At 47.0% G+C, this 16,228-nt stretch overlaps 1 protein-coding gene across 1 annotated transcript in view; it reads right to left on the bottom strand.

The window, feature by feature from the left end:
• Positions 1 to 15,707, bottom strand: part of LOC135829292 (hemicentin-2-like) — a 32,663-nt gene extending 16,956 nt beyond the window's left edge. Inside the window, exons 1-10 of the mRNA XM_065341695.1 lie at positions 15,546 to 15,707; positions 14,981 to 15,022; positions 13,962 to 14,145; positions 10,654 to 10,766; positions 10,082 to 10,262; positions 9,621 to 9,742; positions 5,002 to 5,188; positions 4,001 to 4,333; positions 2,642 to 2,803; positions 255 to 395 (exon numbers count right to left, since the gene is read on the bottom strand). Coding sequence (XP_065197767.1) covers positions 255 to 395; positions 2,642 to 2,803; positions 4,001 to 4,333; positions 5,002 to 5,188; positions 9,621 to 9,742; positions 10,082 to 10,262; positions 10,654 to 10,766; positions 13,962 to 14,145; positions 14,981 to 15,022; positions 15,546 to 15,707 — 1,627 coding nt within the window. The remainder of the gene's footprint in view (positions 1 to 254; positions 396 to 2,641; positions 2,804 to 4,000; positions 4,334 to 5,001; positions 5,189 to 9,620; positions 9,743 to 10,081; positions 10,263 to 10,653; positions 10,767 to 13,961; positions 14,146 to 14,980; positions 15,023 to 15,545) is intronic.
• Between the last annotated feature and the right edge of the window lie 521 nt (positions 15,708 to 16,228).

Raw genomic sequence — 16,228 nt, 5'->3', positions numbered from 1 at the left:
GGAATGTCGATCTACACCCCAAAGCAAACCTACCTGCAAAATTTGAGCGAAATCTGAGAGATCGACTTGCACATATGTTCTGGTTTTCTCAGACATGCTCTCTTAAATGCCAAACATGAGATGCAGCTAGGGGAAGCACGCACAACCTGAATTGTGGCAGTGGTGGTGAGGTTTAGGGAGCTCCGCCGACCTGGGGTCTCGACTTCATGGCCACCTAGATGCACCCGTTATTTGTTCGCAATGATTGCGCTCACCTAAGACAGTCACAGATGTTTGAGTGCTCATTGTAGCTGCAGGCGTCGTGGCAGTGCAGGTATATGTGCCGTTGTTTGAGCGTGAGGACCGCGAAATGATCAGTGACGTAATTTTGTAGTGAAGCTGACTTGGTAGAGTTCCTTCAACATTAGAAAACGAATACAACAAGAAGATAAGAGCAGGTCAACAACTTTGAAGAATTAATCGCCACGCTAGAGTGGTGGTCAAAAGTGTCGTCAATTGATTTACCCGTCCATCGTATATTGGCACAGCCGCAAACGTTAACTGTTTAACAGTATAAATATTGTGCAGCGATAAACTCGCGACCCTTTCTTCCTAAGCTCCTTGCAATCGAGCTTGTCTGATTTTGTCCTGTTTCCGATGCCATAAGCACACAATAACGTCATGCAAGTAGAAGGCGGCGAATTGATATGAATAGTTCCTACAGAGCATCCAGTTTTGCGTCCTGGTAGTTAGAGTCAATATATTCTTCAGACTTTGTCCATCTTCCATCCCCTCCACTAAAAACATTTATTTGGAATGTTCGCGTACCGGGCCGGTCAAGCACCACCTTCCCGCTTTCCTTGGGACAATGCCACCCCAAGATCAAGCATCAAATACGGCTCCAAAACGGTGGGGAGGGGGCGATCAGATCCACCAGGCGGAGGCCAAAGGGCGAAATCCCATTAGCCATATCCATGTTTATGCGCATGATGATGTTTTCATTGTGCCAGGCTGCGAGTTCACTGTTTATCGCAGCTCGCTTGGAAAATATCCTTCCACACTTCTAAGCAGAATATGATTCCGGTACCTCTCTTTTCTCAATCACGGTCTTAGGCCAACCCGGTGTGCCTGCCTGCCTGCCACTATTATTATTAGACACAATCTCATAGCATGTGACAAGCATAGCTAATGCAGGAACAGATCCCCTGAGACAAGGGCGTTGAGCCAGCCACGGCAATAGTAAGCTAGGAAAACAAAGCAAATATGAATTAAAGCAGAAAATGAATGGAAAATTACAAAGAAAAACGATTAACGGAAGTGAGCACTATCAAAATTCGTGCATCACCCAGGTATTCGAGAATGTTCTTCGATGACAATTATTGTGTCTAGTTCAGTTGTGAAAGGAGATCTTTAAACTGACCAATAGAAGAACAAGTTTTCAGACCGTATGGTGATGATAACCAATGAGAGTAGCCGGAAAACAAAGGGGACTTTAGATACTGGGCTGACTTAACAAGAGGCAGGGTGAGCGCGTTACGGGTTGAGCTTGTCGAAAACCAATTGTACTTCATCATGTGTGAAGGGGTTTTATGAAGAAATATCTTATGAACCAGTGTACAGAGATGGTGCTTATGACGAACGGAGAGAGGAGAAGTGTGTGCAAGTCGATAAAGGGCATCCGAAGGAAAACATCGATCCTTGTTGTAAAGAATTTTAAGTATAAATCTATGGTGGACTTCTAATTGGCTCAGAGTTGTGTCAGAAAGGCCACACCAAGTGGTATCGCAATAGTCGAATATAGGGAGAATATAGCACTGATAAAATAATAGTTTACACTGGATGGGCAAATGAGTGCAATGTGGTTGTAGTACCCCTAAGGCTGAACTGGTTCGCTTGCATACACAGTTGACATGTGCAGCCCAAGAGAGTTTGCAGTCAAACATCACACCTAGATGTTTGTGCTGAGTAACAACACGGATAGGCATAGTCGAGTCAGGGAAGAATAATGGTTGATCAGGAGAGGATGAAGAAATATACATGGCTTCTGTCTTGTCTAAATTGGGCTGGAGTTTCCACGTTTGCATCCACATGACAGTGCTGTTGATGCGATGCTGCATGATAAGGAGTAATTGTGCAGGGGAGGAATCAGAACAGATAAGGCCAGTGTCATCTGCATACAAACTAACATCGAGGACAACTGAAGGTAGGTCATTAACGTAAAGCAAGAATAACAAAGGACCCAGAATGGAACCTTGGGGCACTCCAGACGTTACAGGGAGGGGATCAGACAAGAAATAGAACAAGCGAACAGCCTGAGAACGAGCAGACAGATACGAGGATATCCAACGCAAGGCAGCATCCTCCACCCGGAAGGTGACCTTCAACTTGGCAAGTAAGCCACGATGCCAAACGGTGTCGAATGCCTTAGCCAAGTCGAAAAACACCATTCCCACGTGCTCCCCACAGTTCCTCTTTGTCGCTATGTCTTGGACAAGTCGAGTCACCTGGTATTGAGTTGAGTCACACTAGCACACAATACATTAGCTGCGCATTAATGGTTCCTGAAAATTGTGGCAGAGAATAGGTAGTAGAGGGACAGGGACATGGCAGTCTTGGAATTTCAATCAACTTCAGTTCCTAATGCACATATATACATGCCTACCTGTATCTGTTGTACTCATGGAGATCACCTCTTGACTGGTCAAACCAGGTGCAGTGATGGTCAATATGGGTGATGGGAAACCACTGTAGCCACACGTCACGTTGATCTGGTCTGGTAACACCACCTCGTGCTGCCCTGTGATATACTGCAGCCTGGGACGCACTGCAAATACATGTAGAAGAAATGGGCGATACGAGTGAGCTTTCCAGGTAGTCTTTTTTCTATTGCACATGCAAGTTGTTGTAGAAGTCCCATACAACTACCTTACAGGAGTTCTCATATAAAATCCGGTCCAGGGAGTGAATGCCACGCCAGGCGCTGTGCAGCCCTAGCCCTACAAACTCTGGTATTGCGGGCAGGGGGCAAACTCGAGTGACGGGAGCGGATTTCATTGAGCAGCACTCTAGTAAGTCAGGCAGCAACATCACAAAATATCTTTGTTGGTCTCAGAAAACTCTCACACTTAGTGTGAGGAGTATACGGACTTCGTGGTGTGTGTTGGACAAGCGTGCAATTCATTATGGCTTGTGTTTCCAGTTGGGCAACTAATGTGATATCACGTGTCTTTTGCAATCAGTCTTTCGCTATCAATAACAAGCACATAGTTATGTAACCCTGTTATTATGGCCACCAGAACATTAAATGTTCATAGCGAAGCCTAAGAGCGTGAGCAGCAATACAGATTTTTCATCAAACCCCACACCACTGCTGAGACATGTCGAGACCGGCGGATTCTGCTCGAAAAGGTGGCAGATTCTGCTCGAAAAGCAGAGAAATTGGCAGAACCATACAAACCTTATGGCGGGCAATTCCTCGAATTCGAATTCTGCTCCCTTTCTTTATCCACATACCAAACATGCATGAAACTTACCAGAAAAAGTACCGAATTCTGCCGGCATAATCCGCTGGTGCCAAGTGTGATGTAAACATGGCGTAAACAACATGCCGCTCTATCCTAATTTCCTTAACCTTGGCCACGTTTAGAATAGAGCAGCATGTTGTTTACGTCATGTTGGGCACCCTGTAAGAAGACCTTAGGGTCTGTTGGGAATGCCCAGGTAAAATAATAAAATACAATACAAAATAATGTTTACATCACACTGTGACAGAAAGTGATATCACCAGTTTTATGCACGGCCGTGGCCCAACACGGCAGTTGCGGGTCACCGCACCTATGGGACAGAGTTGAATGGCGAATTCTACGTTACCATACTGAAACTGAGCTACTGGCAGTGTTTTCGGCACTCTTGCCTCAGGCTACCGTTATACTGTAATTGATCGTTACTGTGCTTCCTAACAGCTTGTATGCAGCTCACAACACACCAACACACTTAGAGAGTTGTACTCGACATCACTTACTGTACACAGTGATGAATGCCGATGAATTTGCAATGTCGCTCAGCAGTTCATTACCAGTGAATCCGTTCTTTGAAATGCTTCCGCTACATGTGTATATGCCTCGGTCTGTGAACCTTGCCAGTGGAAGTGTTAGGGTGCTCCGGTAGCTATCAGGAAAACTCTGGTTGCCACTCGACACCAATGCTGTTTGTGCCAAACCAGGATGAAGGGGGCCTCCGTTGTGAAGCCAAGATACATTAGGCGCAGGATATCCATACACACCACACACAAGTACTATTGAACTGTCTTCCGTCACTGTCTGATTTTGCAGACCTGGCGAAAAGCGGGGAGCGACTATAACAGCAGGGAACACAACAGGGAGCATATGGTAAAGGTGATTTAGCACATCGGAATGAGTCTGTATTAAATTCGCACTTTTACCAGGGCAAAACATGAAAATTATCTCTGGTACGCAAGAATCTGATCATGTTTCACAAACCTCTATGCGCACCGCTGCCATCAAGTGGTCAGGGTCATGGTAGTGCTACACTGCCGCGAAGGCAGAGCAAAGTAAACAACACCACAGTGCAGCAAGGCAAGCATTACAGGTTTGTGTTTCATCCTCTATCCAGTCATCAGGCAAAATAGAGATGCTGGCATACTAAGCTAAGTGCTTTCAATATTGCCATACCATTGTTTACATAGCACTTGTACATTGCTTGAAGTATGGTATTGAACAGTACATAAACAGGTGTATTACAGTGAAAACGTGCCCTAACCGTACACCCGTGGTGCAGCGGGAACTGTCTTTGATATGACAGGATTCTGCTTGGTTCAGTGACAGACATTCCATCCAAGGAAATTTGGGTCATGAACATTCGCCCGGTCTATACAGGGTTTTGCTTGGTACCGGGTCCTGCCAACATGGGTTATACTACATCTTGACTGTGACTGGCCATCATCTTTGCAATTTAAAGAGAATAGGCACATTGGAAAAGTCGTGTTGGCTGTGTTGATCTCACCGTAGATATCAAGAAACATGTGCGGCCCTGTGACATTCGACCCTGACGTCAAGAGGGGATCGTGATTATCTGCTTCACAATGGTACACGCCTCTGTCGCTGTACATCAGGTTCTGAATGGACAAATTGAAATTGCCTGGCGATACCTGCAACCTCCCTGTCAGTGCGGAAGGTGAGGCGCTGATTGGCTGGAAAGCAAATGGACAATTGTGGAAATAGAGCGAGGTGTCAAGTCGGTGAATGTCTCAGTAGCTTGTCAGTTTTATGCCCAGTTAGCCCCATCCCTCACACAAACAAGTCAACAAAGAGGCATCTTTGGATTGAGGAGTGCTGGTTTCGAAACAACTGGTTTGAAGCTCAAAGTAGAGCTGGTGTTAGCTCAGAGCAGAGCTGGTGTTAGCTCAAAGTAGAGCTGCTGTTAGCTCAAAGTAGAGCTGCGGTTAGCTCAAAGTAGAGCTGCGGTTAGCTCAAAGTAGAGCTAGTAGCTCAAAGTAGAGCTGCGATTAGCTCAAAGTAGAGCTGCTGTTAGCTCAAAGTAGAGCTGCTGTTAGCTCAAGGTAGAGCTGCTGTTAGCTCAAGGTAGAGCTGCTGTTAGCTCAAAGTAGAGCTGCTGTTAGCTCAAAGTAGAGCTGCGGTTAGCTCAAAGTAGAGCTGCTGTTAGCTCAAAGTAGAGCTGCTGTTAGCTCAACGTAGAGCTGCAATGCTAAATGGATGTAATATAGCGCAAGGCAGAGCCGCAGCGAATAGCTAGATAACACCAGTTGTGAGAGTGGACCCATGAAACCAGCACTCCGTTAGCTAAGCACTATTGACGCACAGCAAGGGTCAATTAATGTCAGCACAGGCAAGCATTGCGCAGCTAGAGTTCAGTAGCTCATTACTCACCCGAGTTGGGGATCATGGCATCCATGGCACGGCAGCAAGCCGGGATGATAGCTGGCGCTATGCGCTTGTTGTAGTCTGGATGTAGCGTAGACACGCATCGCTCTTTCCACTGACCTGCCACTCGGAAGAAGGAGTCGGGGGCACTAGCCATAGCAGCAGTGGTGGCTGCACCAATGTGGACCGAATGCCCGGAGTAGTTCGACTGGGATGGTACACCGGCCGCAGAGACAAGAGACCATACTGTTACTGTGAATGACTGCCTGGTCAGCTGCTGTCTGTTCGAGAGGACGAACAAGAGTTGCTCCGGTCCCTCGCGACGAGTGACAGATGGGTAGCTAACAATGGCAGGGACCGGGCAGTACGGCGGTACAGACGGGCCAATGTCACTAGTAACGCCTTTACCGAATGGGTCCGTCTTGGATGAAAGCAGGAAGAGTTGCAGGCGTCCGTCACCAGGGGAGCTAGTACAGCCCCGTGTGATGCCATTAGTGAATTCAGCGCACCGAAGAAATACAAAGAAGCAGCATGGCGGCTTGGCAGAGCAGCTTGTCATGGCCATTCAGGATACTACTTTTCCGGCGTGCATCCGTCAGGTGTCGTAGGATTGGCATAGTTATAGGAAGGCGAGGGGTGAGTGCCGCCGTACCATGGCATCGCTGGATGCCCTTCAACACCCTCTTCAGAAGCCACGCATCTACTAAGGGGCCAGCAAACCCATTCTCACGGTGGGCTTTATGCACCGCACTCGCATACACAGATACAGTTCAGGGCACGCTGATCATAGTTCACGCATGAATGTGTGTCCAGGAACGATGACTCGGGCAGCAAAAGTGAGCTTCCCCAGGAGGGACTCGAGTTGACGCTGGCCGATGCTGCGCTCGCTGATAGTAGCCATGAGTGGCGCACAGATCTCGGACAGCTTGTCCTCTGGTAGCCGAGCTTCGTGGCGCTCGCAGTCTAGGACAATACCAAGGAAGGTCAATGATGGTGATGGCCCTTCGAGCTGGGATGGAGCAAAGAGGAGTGCCGAGATATGTGAACGCCCGGAGGGGGATGGTGAGTTGCTGGTTGGCTGCAGCCAAACCAGTGGAGATATCGAGAAAGTCATCGAGGTAGTGAAGCCGGTGATCTATGGCAAACTCGTGCTGCATGATCCAGTTGACTGCTGTGGCTACTGAGTCAAAGACGGCTGGGCTGGAGCGGAGGCCGAAAGGCAGAAAGCGCTCGTAGTAGTAGGAGCCTTCCCAGCGAAGTCCTGACGGCGGACTGGGATCTGCCGAAATGCACTGCGTACATCGAGCTTGGACAACTACACAGGCTGTGGGCATGACATGATGATGTTGATCGCGTTGTCAATGCTCGCGTAGTGCAGAGAGAGCGGCTCGGCAGGAATGCTGTCGTTCGCGACGGTGCCTTCCGGACTAGACAGATAGTGGATCATTCGCGGCTTGCCGTTCTTTTTGGGGATGGCACCAATACCAGAGCGCATGAACTGAAATGGAGGTGACGGAAATGGGCCTGTGGTCTCGCTGCGGGCGCAGGAAGCAGCTAATTGCTCGGATATAAATGCCGAGTGAGTGAAAGCCAATGGTAGATTATTAGAGAAAACCGAAATGTCGTGTTGGCCGGCAGATCCAAGAGTAAAGCCACGGCGCAGGCCATGGAGAACATACGCAACACATGATTGATCTGAGTGGTTACGTAACAGGCGGGCAACGTGGTCAGCTAGCAGTGTGGTGTCTGCAGAGTGTATAGGAAAGAAGCTATGTACCGAGTCAAGCGATTCAGTAGCCATTCTGCTAGGAGCGGCGGGGTGGCCAATTGGCTCCGCGCTGCCGCTGGTTGCACATGATGCATGGGTGGTCCTTGCCACACTGGCTGCAGGTGTGGGAGAAGCGGCACGGCGACGAAGAACAGCGACCTCCATTGAAGTTGCGGCAGATTTCTTGGCCGTCGCTGGTATGGTTGCGACCAGTGGAGGCAAATGCTGCTGGCTTCGGGACGAAAAGGACACAAACCGCCCCTGGATGGACCGTCTTACATTGAGCGCATTTTGGGTGTGCATGGCCTGTGACAGCTATCTGCCATAGGTTCACGTCGATGGTGTCCAACCTCTTCGTGCCTGGTTACTGGGCCACGAGCATCCACAGCTGGCGGTCGTACTCTAGCCACGCGCTTGGGAAGAACTGGCAGTTAGCAGTCAGGATCAACTGCTGGTACGCAATCAGTTCAGCAGTGCGGTGTAGGGCAGCAGCCGTGATAACAGACATGTATGTGGTCCATGCCTCGAGCCGGGTAGCTACATGTGTAATTATCATGAACCTTGCGACGCACCTGCTTCGCGTCATCCGACTCAACGATATTTAGCTGGCTATCGTTATTCGGGCTGTGCACCAGCCGGAATGTTGGGCCGGAAGTGTGCAAGAATTTCAGGCAACAAACTTGAAAAATCTACGAACTCCCCTCGCAAGATACGTTCTTGCACAGCCTTGGGCACAGCTGGTGCAGGTGGCTGATCGGGTGGGTTACAGGAGCTTGGCCTGGCGTAGTGGCGGCAGCTGCCGCATTGCCTTGGCCTTGGGTGAGGAGCGGCGCCGAGAGTGAATGCTCTCCGATAATAATAAAATGGCGGCCGACAAAGCCGACTACACCTCGTCCCGTACGGGAGCGCAGAGATCCGTTGAGCCCGCGTCACCTGAGCTGGCGGAGGAGGCATTGGTGCACGTCGGGCTTCTGGGCTCGCGAGCCGTGTCCGCACTGTCATGTTGCTGGTTCTCCTGGCCGGAGCAGACCTCACTACCAAGGGCTAGTTGTGCCAGCAAACGGTCCTGTAAAATACTTTTACTAAGTTTCCTTTCGGATTCAAGCCGCGCTGAGAAGGCTCGCCGCGGAGGGCTTGGCAAGGCATTGCCTTGACAGTGTCGACAGTAAGGTCAGACATACTGAAGAAATACAGTGTCGAGGTGACACTCGGGCTGGCAGCAAAGCTACGAAAGGAAAAGAAACACTGCTGAAGCACGATCCGTTGTCTGGAAGAGCACAACAGGGCAAGCAAGATTTGTTTTTCTTTTCCGCAAAAATGGGCTGGTGCCATTTGTGATTACGCAGCAAAACAAAGCGCATGACGTCAGTCTTGAATGCAGTACAAAGCAATGCAGTGCAGTGTGTGCGCTAGTTCGGATTGTTGCTAACAAGTACTAGCACAGCTAGTACACCACTAGTGCACTTTCTGACTGCTTTTTGTAATATGGTTACAGTCGTGGACAGAAGCTTGATAACTTACTCACATGTGTTCTTCTTCTATTTTAAATAGTCTGTATATCGACTTTTACTGGCAGACTAATAGCTAATTCAGACACTGTACTTTTCGACTAGCGATATGGTAGAAAACGAACCTCTGTGGGTTAATGCCCTCAGACTTCGAAACTGTACTTGCAAATGTTGCAAAAAGGCGGGTATAAGCACCTCTCCTATTCAGGGATACATACAACAGATATCGGAACAGATAATGTGCATTTTCCTTACAGTCTCGCAAGACCGATTTCTATCTTTTACGTATCAATAAGTAGGTACGCGAAGCTAATGCAGGTTAGTGGGTCAAGAATAACATATGTCCCCTTAGAATGTTACTTCTTAGAACTCTGAATGATAAGCACGGTTTAATTGATGGCAGAGTTTACAGCATGAAAAATGAGTGATTACGTCCTGCAAAAGCAGATAAAGCTTGTGTATTACCTGTAGATTGTGAAACCAAGAAATCCGTGGAGTAGGAATGCCAAACACATCACAGTAGAACCCTGCTGTGGATGTTTCTGAGGATTGTACATCATCGGCTGCTCTTCCATAGCTGACGGGAACTGGACAGATTGCAACAAAAGCATTTCTTAAATTCAAGCCAGCTGATAAACGTTTTGAATATCTGATTAGTGTCTTTGTTTTGCACCTTCTCGACATCATCGAACCGCGAGGAGAGAGGAAATAGAAAATTCAAAACCTTAACAGGAAGGGAGATATGGAGACCAATAGAATCAGGAAGGAAAGAACGGGAGCCACATTTTTCGCCCTGAAAAGTAAAAAATGTTTAAGTGGCCATTACATTTGCCGATTGTGTTTTTATTGGATGAATGTAATTTCTCATCCAGAAACACCTTCCGTAGCTTTATGGAGAGTTCAAATATGCCTGAAGCTTAACATACCTAGCACTGACAAATAGAAGGATAATACATCCCAGCCGGCCTTAGTGCTTGCATTCGCTGTGTAGGTGCCTTGCTCCCACCATTTTACATCAGATATGGACAGCATGTTTCCAGCCGCTGAAATCGAAAATGTTCCGGAGGAACCATTTGTTATCTGTCCCTTTGGCCCGTGCCACACAATCTGGAAATATCCAAGAAACACCAACAGGGAAATAATCCAAAATAGACAATTATTATTATATTCCATGAGTTCGCCAGCCTGAACCAGCTGAACCAGCTGAACCAGCTGTAGCATGCACTATGAATATCAAAACGCTACTTTTCAGATTAAGTTACTGAAGCCTTGCGTACTAAGTGACTACTAGTAAACACCAAAATAATTAAAACGCAAGATACCATGGAGCTGAGTGTGCTATGCCAAGTCATGCCCATGCGATCGGGTGCATCATCCGGGGCAATGTATTTGAAATGCCGCAGTCATTCATCACGGAAAAAAGCCTTCTTGCATTTGCACATGCACAAACCGACACACCCGGGCACGAAATAGCAAACAGGAGAGGATCACATCTTACATCATGTGGCACCAGCGCTGGATTAATCCGAGTGTCCGACGTGAAACCAAGTGAAACATCGTGATACTGTTGGATCGTGAAATTCAGCTTCGTCGAGTACAAATGAGGTTTCCCTGCAAGTGAAATATTGACAAGATAAATTGCCTTCTTAAATGTGAAATACATTTTAAAATCACACAGTTAAAATCGTTTTTAAAGAGAAAGACTACTGAGATACTTGCCCTTAGGCATCGTAGGACGAAGACCACGATTGGAAACAGATGGCTTCAGATTCTAATCCTACGCTATATTCCTCTAGCGTCGACTATTTCACCATTAAAGCAACATACATGACTGTAGCTAAATCTAGAAGGAAATGGCTGCTTCGAGTCCTAGGCGGCTACCAATCAGGGACGTTCCCATCTAAAGTTTTACCTGTTCAAAATCCCCGTGTATGTATATTGTAACTTTACTACTTCTTGATGATGCGTTCAGGGTCTTGGATTGGACTGTAGCGGCCTGCATGTGGTCCAGACAGTGTCAACCACTAACCAACAATAAGAGACTTACTGTAGCATTGTGGTGTCGGTGTGGACCATTGCAGATTGTCATCACATGTTACTGTGGCATTTCCAAACAATGCGAATCCAGTCTCGCAGGCTATTGTACCCACATTCCCAGGGTACAGTCTGTCAGCAGTGACATTGCCATACTTCATTGTTGGAAGAGTACATGTCGGCATATCTGAAAACATTCACAGACATTGCAACACTGCTGTAGCTACTGTGGCTGCAAATTGCGCAAACGTCCACAGCCCGGAAATCCCAGACTACATTATTAAAACATAGAAAAAGAAATCACATGGGAACGAGTTTTGAAGCAACTATTCACGATTGTAACACGATGGTAAGCAGTCAGAACGTGCGATATCAGGGCACAAAACTGAAAAAACCACTGAGACATTCAACGACCTTAGACGTAAGTGGATAGTTAGTTCATAACTCGATCCCAGGTGATTTCTGCTTCTATTTTACATGTAAACTGGCACATTATCCGAGTTCACTTTTACATTATTGTAGCAACAAAATATTGCCTCGTCTAGGCTTGTTTCAGCACTTCTTTCTGGTTTGGTCTACTGTTGTCTACGCTGGTACAAAGCTCGCTGTGGTTATCTCAGTCACATGAATATGACTTTAGCGCTTTGAAAAGTGTTGAGTGTTAGACCTCATTTTGCTGGACTCTGCCAGCATCTCTGACTGGTAAACTCCTTTGAGGAGACCTGATAAGGTCAAAGCAGCTCGCTGTCCAGCTATTGAGCATAACAAGGAAGTAAATAGACGAACCAGAACAAATCCGATTGTGAACTGAGTGTGAAGGAACGTGTTCAGCTTATTATCAGGGTCTGGTGTGGACCCTGATGATAGGCCCGCTCAGACAAGTTGGTCTCAAATTTGGGCCAGCGAGGAGACCGTTTTTTGAAGGTGGAGGAGTGAACAGGTATACGTGTAAACGTGGCTGCATTTGGGGTTCACCGACAATTCAAAGCCTGTCCCCACATCATCTATGCCATTAGACAACCTCAGTAATGCTACGAAAAGTAGCTATTGGCCTACTACTCCATCACGCATAGAGACCATTTATATATTTAGATCTCGGAGCCAATTTTCATGGTGGAATCTTCAATTGAGAACATTACGGCTTGGTGACCTTGACTGAAAGAGGATTACGGACTCCTTCGGGCGAAATATACCAGGACATAGAGATATAGAGTCCAATCTCTCTCTGGTCAAATCACTCTGCAATGGGCTTGGATTCAGTCTTGTGGGTTCCGAGGGTTGTGGAGGGAGCAACGCCTGCCTTCACCTACAGTTGGACTGACTCAGCCACTGCTAATTTGTTACGGCATACTCTTGTTAGAATGATCATTTTCCGATAGCAAGTGTGCATTGATCCGCAGTGGAGAATGTTGGCAAAGGAATTACGCCGGATAGTTAAACGGTACACACTCCTGAAGTTGATTGTTCCAACTAGGAACACACGCTTCTTGCCGAACTTGACACTTGACTGACTCACGACTGCCATCCGGAGCACACGAGGAGCACGTCGCACCTTCCACTCGGCAAACCTGCAAGAAAGCACCACTCCCTGCTCAATACACGGTGTTTCAGGGAATTCACCCCTCATCAGTTGAGCTTGAGTAGGCTGAGGAAGATTGTGCCTGAAAAGCACCACTTATATACTGCTCTCCAGGCCAAACCATCACCAGGGATACAAACTTACAGAGACGCTTTGTTTCCAGCGCGACAAACACCTCGTGAAGCTCCAGGTAGCAGCGTGAGTCAGAGTCGCTCATGGAGTTGTGATAAACAGACGTTGAGACAGCGTTGTGAATAGCTATACTGGCTCTCAACGTCTGTTTATCACAGTTTATCACAACTCCATGAGCGACTCTGACTCACGCTGCTACCTGGAGCTTCACGAGGTGTTTGTCGCGCTGGAAACAAAGCGTCTCTGTAAGTTTGTATCCCTGGTGATGGTTTGGCCTGGAGAGCAGTATATAAGTGGTGCTTTTCAGGCACAATCTTCCTCAGCCTACTCAAGCTCAACTGATGAGGGGTGAATTCCCTGAAACACCGTGTATTGAGCAGGGAGTGGTGCTTTCTTGCAGGTTTGCCGAGTGGAAGGTGCGACGTGCTCCTCGTGTGCTCCGGATGGCAGTCGTGAGTCAGTCAAGTGTCAAGTTCGGCAAGAAGCGTGTGTTCCTAGTTGGAACAATCAACTTCATGACTATTACCGCCGAAGTCGCAACTTCTAAGTTCGTATTGTTGTCCCTCACGCGGACGTGCGACTAGTTGTTGGAGGTGACAGCGTTGTGAATAGCTATACTGGCTCTCAACGTCTGTTTATCACAACTCCATGAGCGACTCTGACTCACGCTGCTACCTGGAGCTTCACGAGGTGTTTGTCGCGCTGGAAACAAAGCGTCTCTGTAAGTTTGTATCCCTGGTGATGGTTTGGCCTGGAGAGCAGTATATAAGTGGTGCTTTTCAGGCACAATCTTCCTCAGCCTACTCAAGCTCAACTGATGAGGGGTGAATTCCCTGAAACACCGTGTATTGAGCAGGGAGTGGTGCTTTCTTGCAGGTTTGCCGAGTGGAAGGTGCGACGTGCTCCTCGTGTGCTCCGGATGGCAGTCGTGAGTCAGTCAAGTGTCAAGTTCGGCAAGAAGCGTGTGTTCCTAGTTGGAACAATCAACTTCATGACTATTACCGCCGAAGTCGCAACTTCTAAGTTGGTACACACTCCTGTTGCCCATATTCCATACTTACCTCTTACGCATAGCACAAACATGACATCGGTAGTGCAATCAAAATCATTCCACACATTCGTTGAATTTCTGCTATAGAATAGTCCGATGCAGTCCTCGTCATATAGATCATTCGGCTCACCATACAGCCAGTTGCTGTAAGTGATGTTATGTCCTGTATCTCTCCATCGAAACACACCTTCATTCTGTATAGGAAAGACCGGAATGGTAAGATAGGAGTAATAAGGATTAGAACGAGATCAGTCGAGTCCTCTGCTAAACTACATGCACAAACTGTCACATCTCATTCGTCATCAAGCCACCCCTCTTAGCGCCAATCTATTGAGGAATGAATGCACCATCAGGCACTCCTAGTCATACCACCACAATTATGTAATTGGTGAAAGCACAATGCTGTATTCAGACGTAGACAACCTCTATTTAGACAAAAACAAATAGAATAAAAGCGTTTTGCAAAATTCAGAGTTCGAAGGAGCTGCCTCCTTCCAACTTGGAGTGCCCTCTGCATTCCGAAGTAACGGACAATGGGCTCACAAAAGAAGCGCATTTAGGTTGCGTTTGGTTGGGCATTTTCAGAATGTAAATGACAACCATTCTCGAATGGGAATGGGTAAGAATCACCTGACCAAACAAACACGCCAGAATCAACCGGGAATCACTTGACATAATTCCATGATTTCGTTGCGAAACGGCGGCTCTCTTCTCTTTTACCCAGCTCTAGTTTCCTTGAGAGAGTCAAGGTACTTCTGAGTGCATGATTTGGGGCACTAGAACCTGTTGCTACATTGTTTGGCAACCACTTCCATTCTGATTCCAGAACGATAATGCCCATTCCAGCAAGTGAGGTGGTCATTCTCGGAAAGTAATCATTCTCAGCGATTCCCATTCTGGAATAGAACCAACCTAACCGACTTTTTTGAACAAAAAAACGGGCAAGTATGATTTCCAGTGATTCCCATTGTGGAATGTGACCAACCAAACGCAACCCGAGTCCCCCATTTAGGCAGATCTGAAGGATACCTTCATCACGTGCTCACTAACTGCACCAGAGAATCCATCTCTCTGTAAGTAAATGCAATTAATGCTCACACAGAAGTAGCACATTTCAAAATATAATTGAACTATCTACTTGTCAACACTATGCTCTTGGACCGCATTCGCAACACTATTTAGCACAGCTCCAAGAGTGACTTTGACTCACACTGCTACCTGGGGCCTCAAGAGGTGCTTGTCGCGCTGTAAAAGGAGCGTCTCTGCAAGTTTGTGTCCCTGGTTAGGATTTCACTACAGGGTTGCACTATAGTAAGTGGTACATTTCTTGCACAATCTTCGTCAGTCTACTCAAGCTCAACTGATGAGGAGGGGTAAACTCCCCGAAACAGGGTGTATTGAGCAGTAAGTGATGCCTTCTTGCAGGTGTCCCAAGTGGAATGTGTCGTGAGTCTGTAGGGTGTCATGTTCGAGAGGAAGCACGTGATCTACTTAGGAGCAACCAACTTCTTTACTAATACCGCCAAAGTCGCTACTTCTAAAATCGTGAGGGGAAATGATGTTCTACATTTCTGGATAGTTCATTAATACTCACTTCCTCATCATCTCCTCCCAGCCACACATTCCATTTGACTAGCTGACCAATCTCATCATTCTCCTGTTCATTATATACTCTAGGTAGCCAAGTATCACCACCAGGTTGTGTTCGGCAGAGTGCTCGTGCCTGATGGTAGGAGTGAAGTCCTCGCAAAACCATTCCACAATATCTTGATCCAGGGGCAATTTGCTTCCACGGTGCAACACATGCTGAAAGAATTCAATAAGTTACAACACATAAACTCTACTCAACATTGTGCGGAGGGACTCTTGTTCAAGGCCCATCAGATGGGGCACGAGAAGAGAGGGCACTATCCAAGGAAAGGAAATATACAAGAAATGGACAAATATGTTCAATGCTAGTACATTTATCTCCTCCAGCATAACAGCATCCAAAGAATGACAGAGCCTAGTTTGAGTTTGATGATTTTGACGGCAACCGGTTTGTTGTTGGGACACTTCAATTCTCCTAAATGTATATAAAACTGTGTCAAACTCAGAACTACCGGAAGCATCCTTATGATGCATTTGCGAATTTTAAAATGGGATTGATGTGATGTGGAGATTTAGAATTTCGTGAAATTTTGTGATTATAATTATATTTTTATAGTTTTCCGTGGCACTGGGCTGCATCTCCAGAATTTGAGTATGTTGTTGAGTTTTTCACTTCGCAAGGCCAAA

The sequence above is a fragment of the Sycon ciliatum genome, chromosome 13 (assembly GCF_964019385.1).
Source record: "Sycon ciliatum chromosome 13, ocSycCili1.1, whole genome shotgun sequence".
NCBI classification, from domain to species: Eukaryota; Metazoa; Porifera; class Calcarea; order Leucosolenida; family Sycettidae; genus Sycon; species Sycon ciliatum.
Note: the sequence above shows the minus strand (reverse complement) of the source record. Positions and strands in the feature narration are given on the sequence as shown.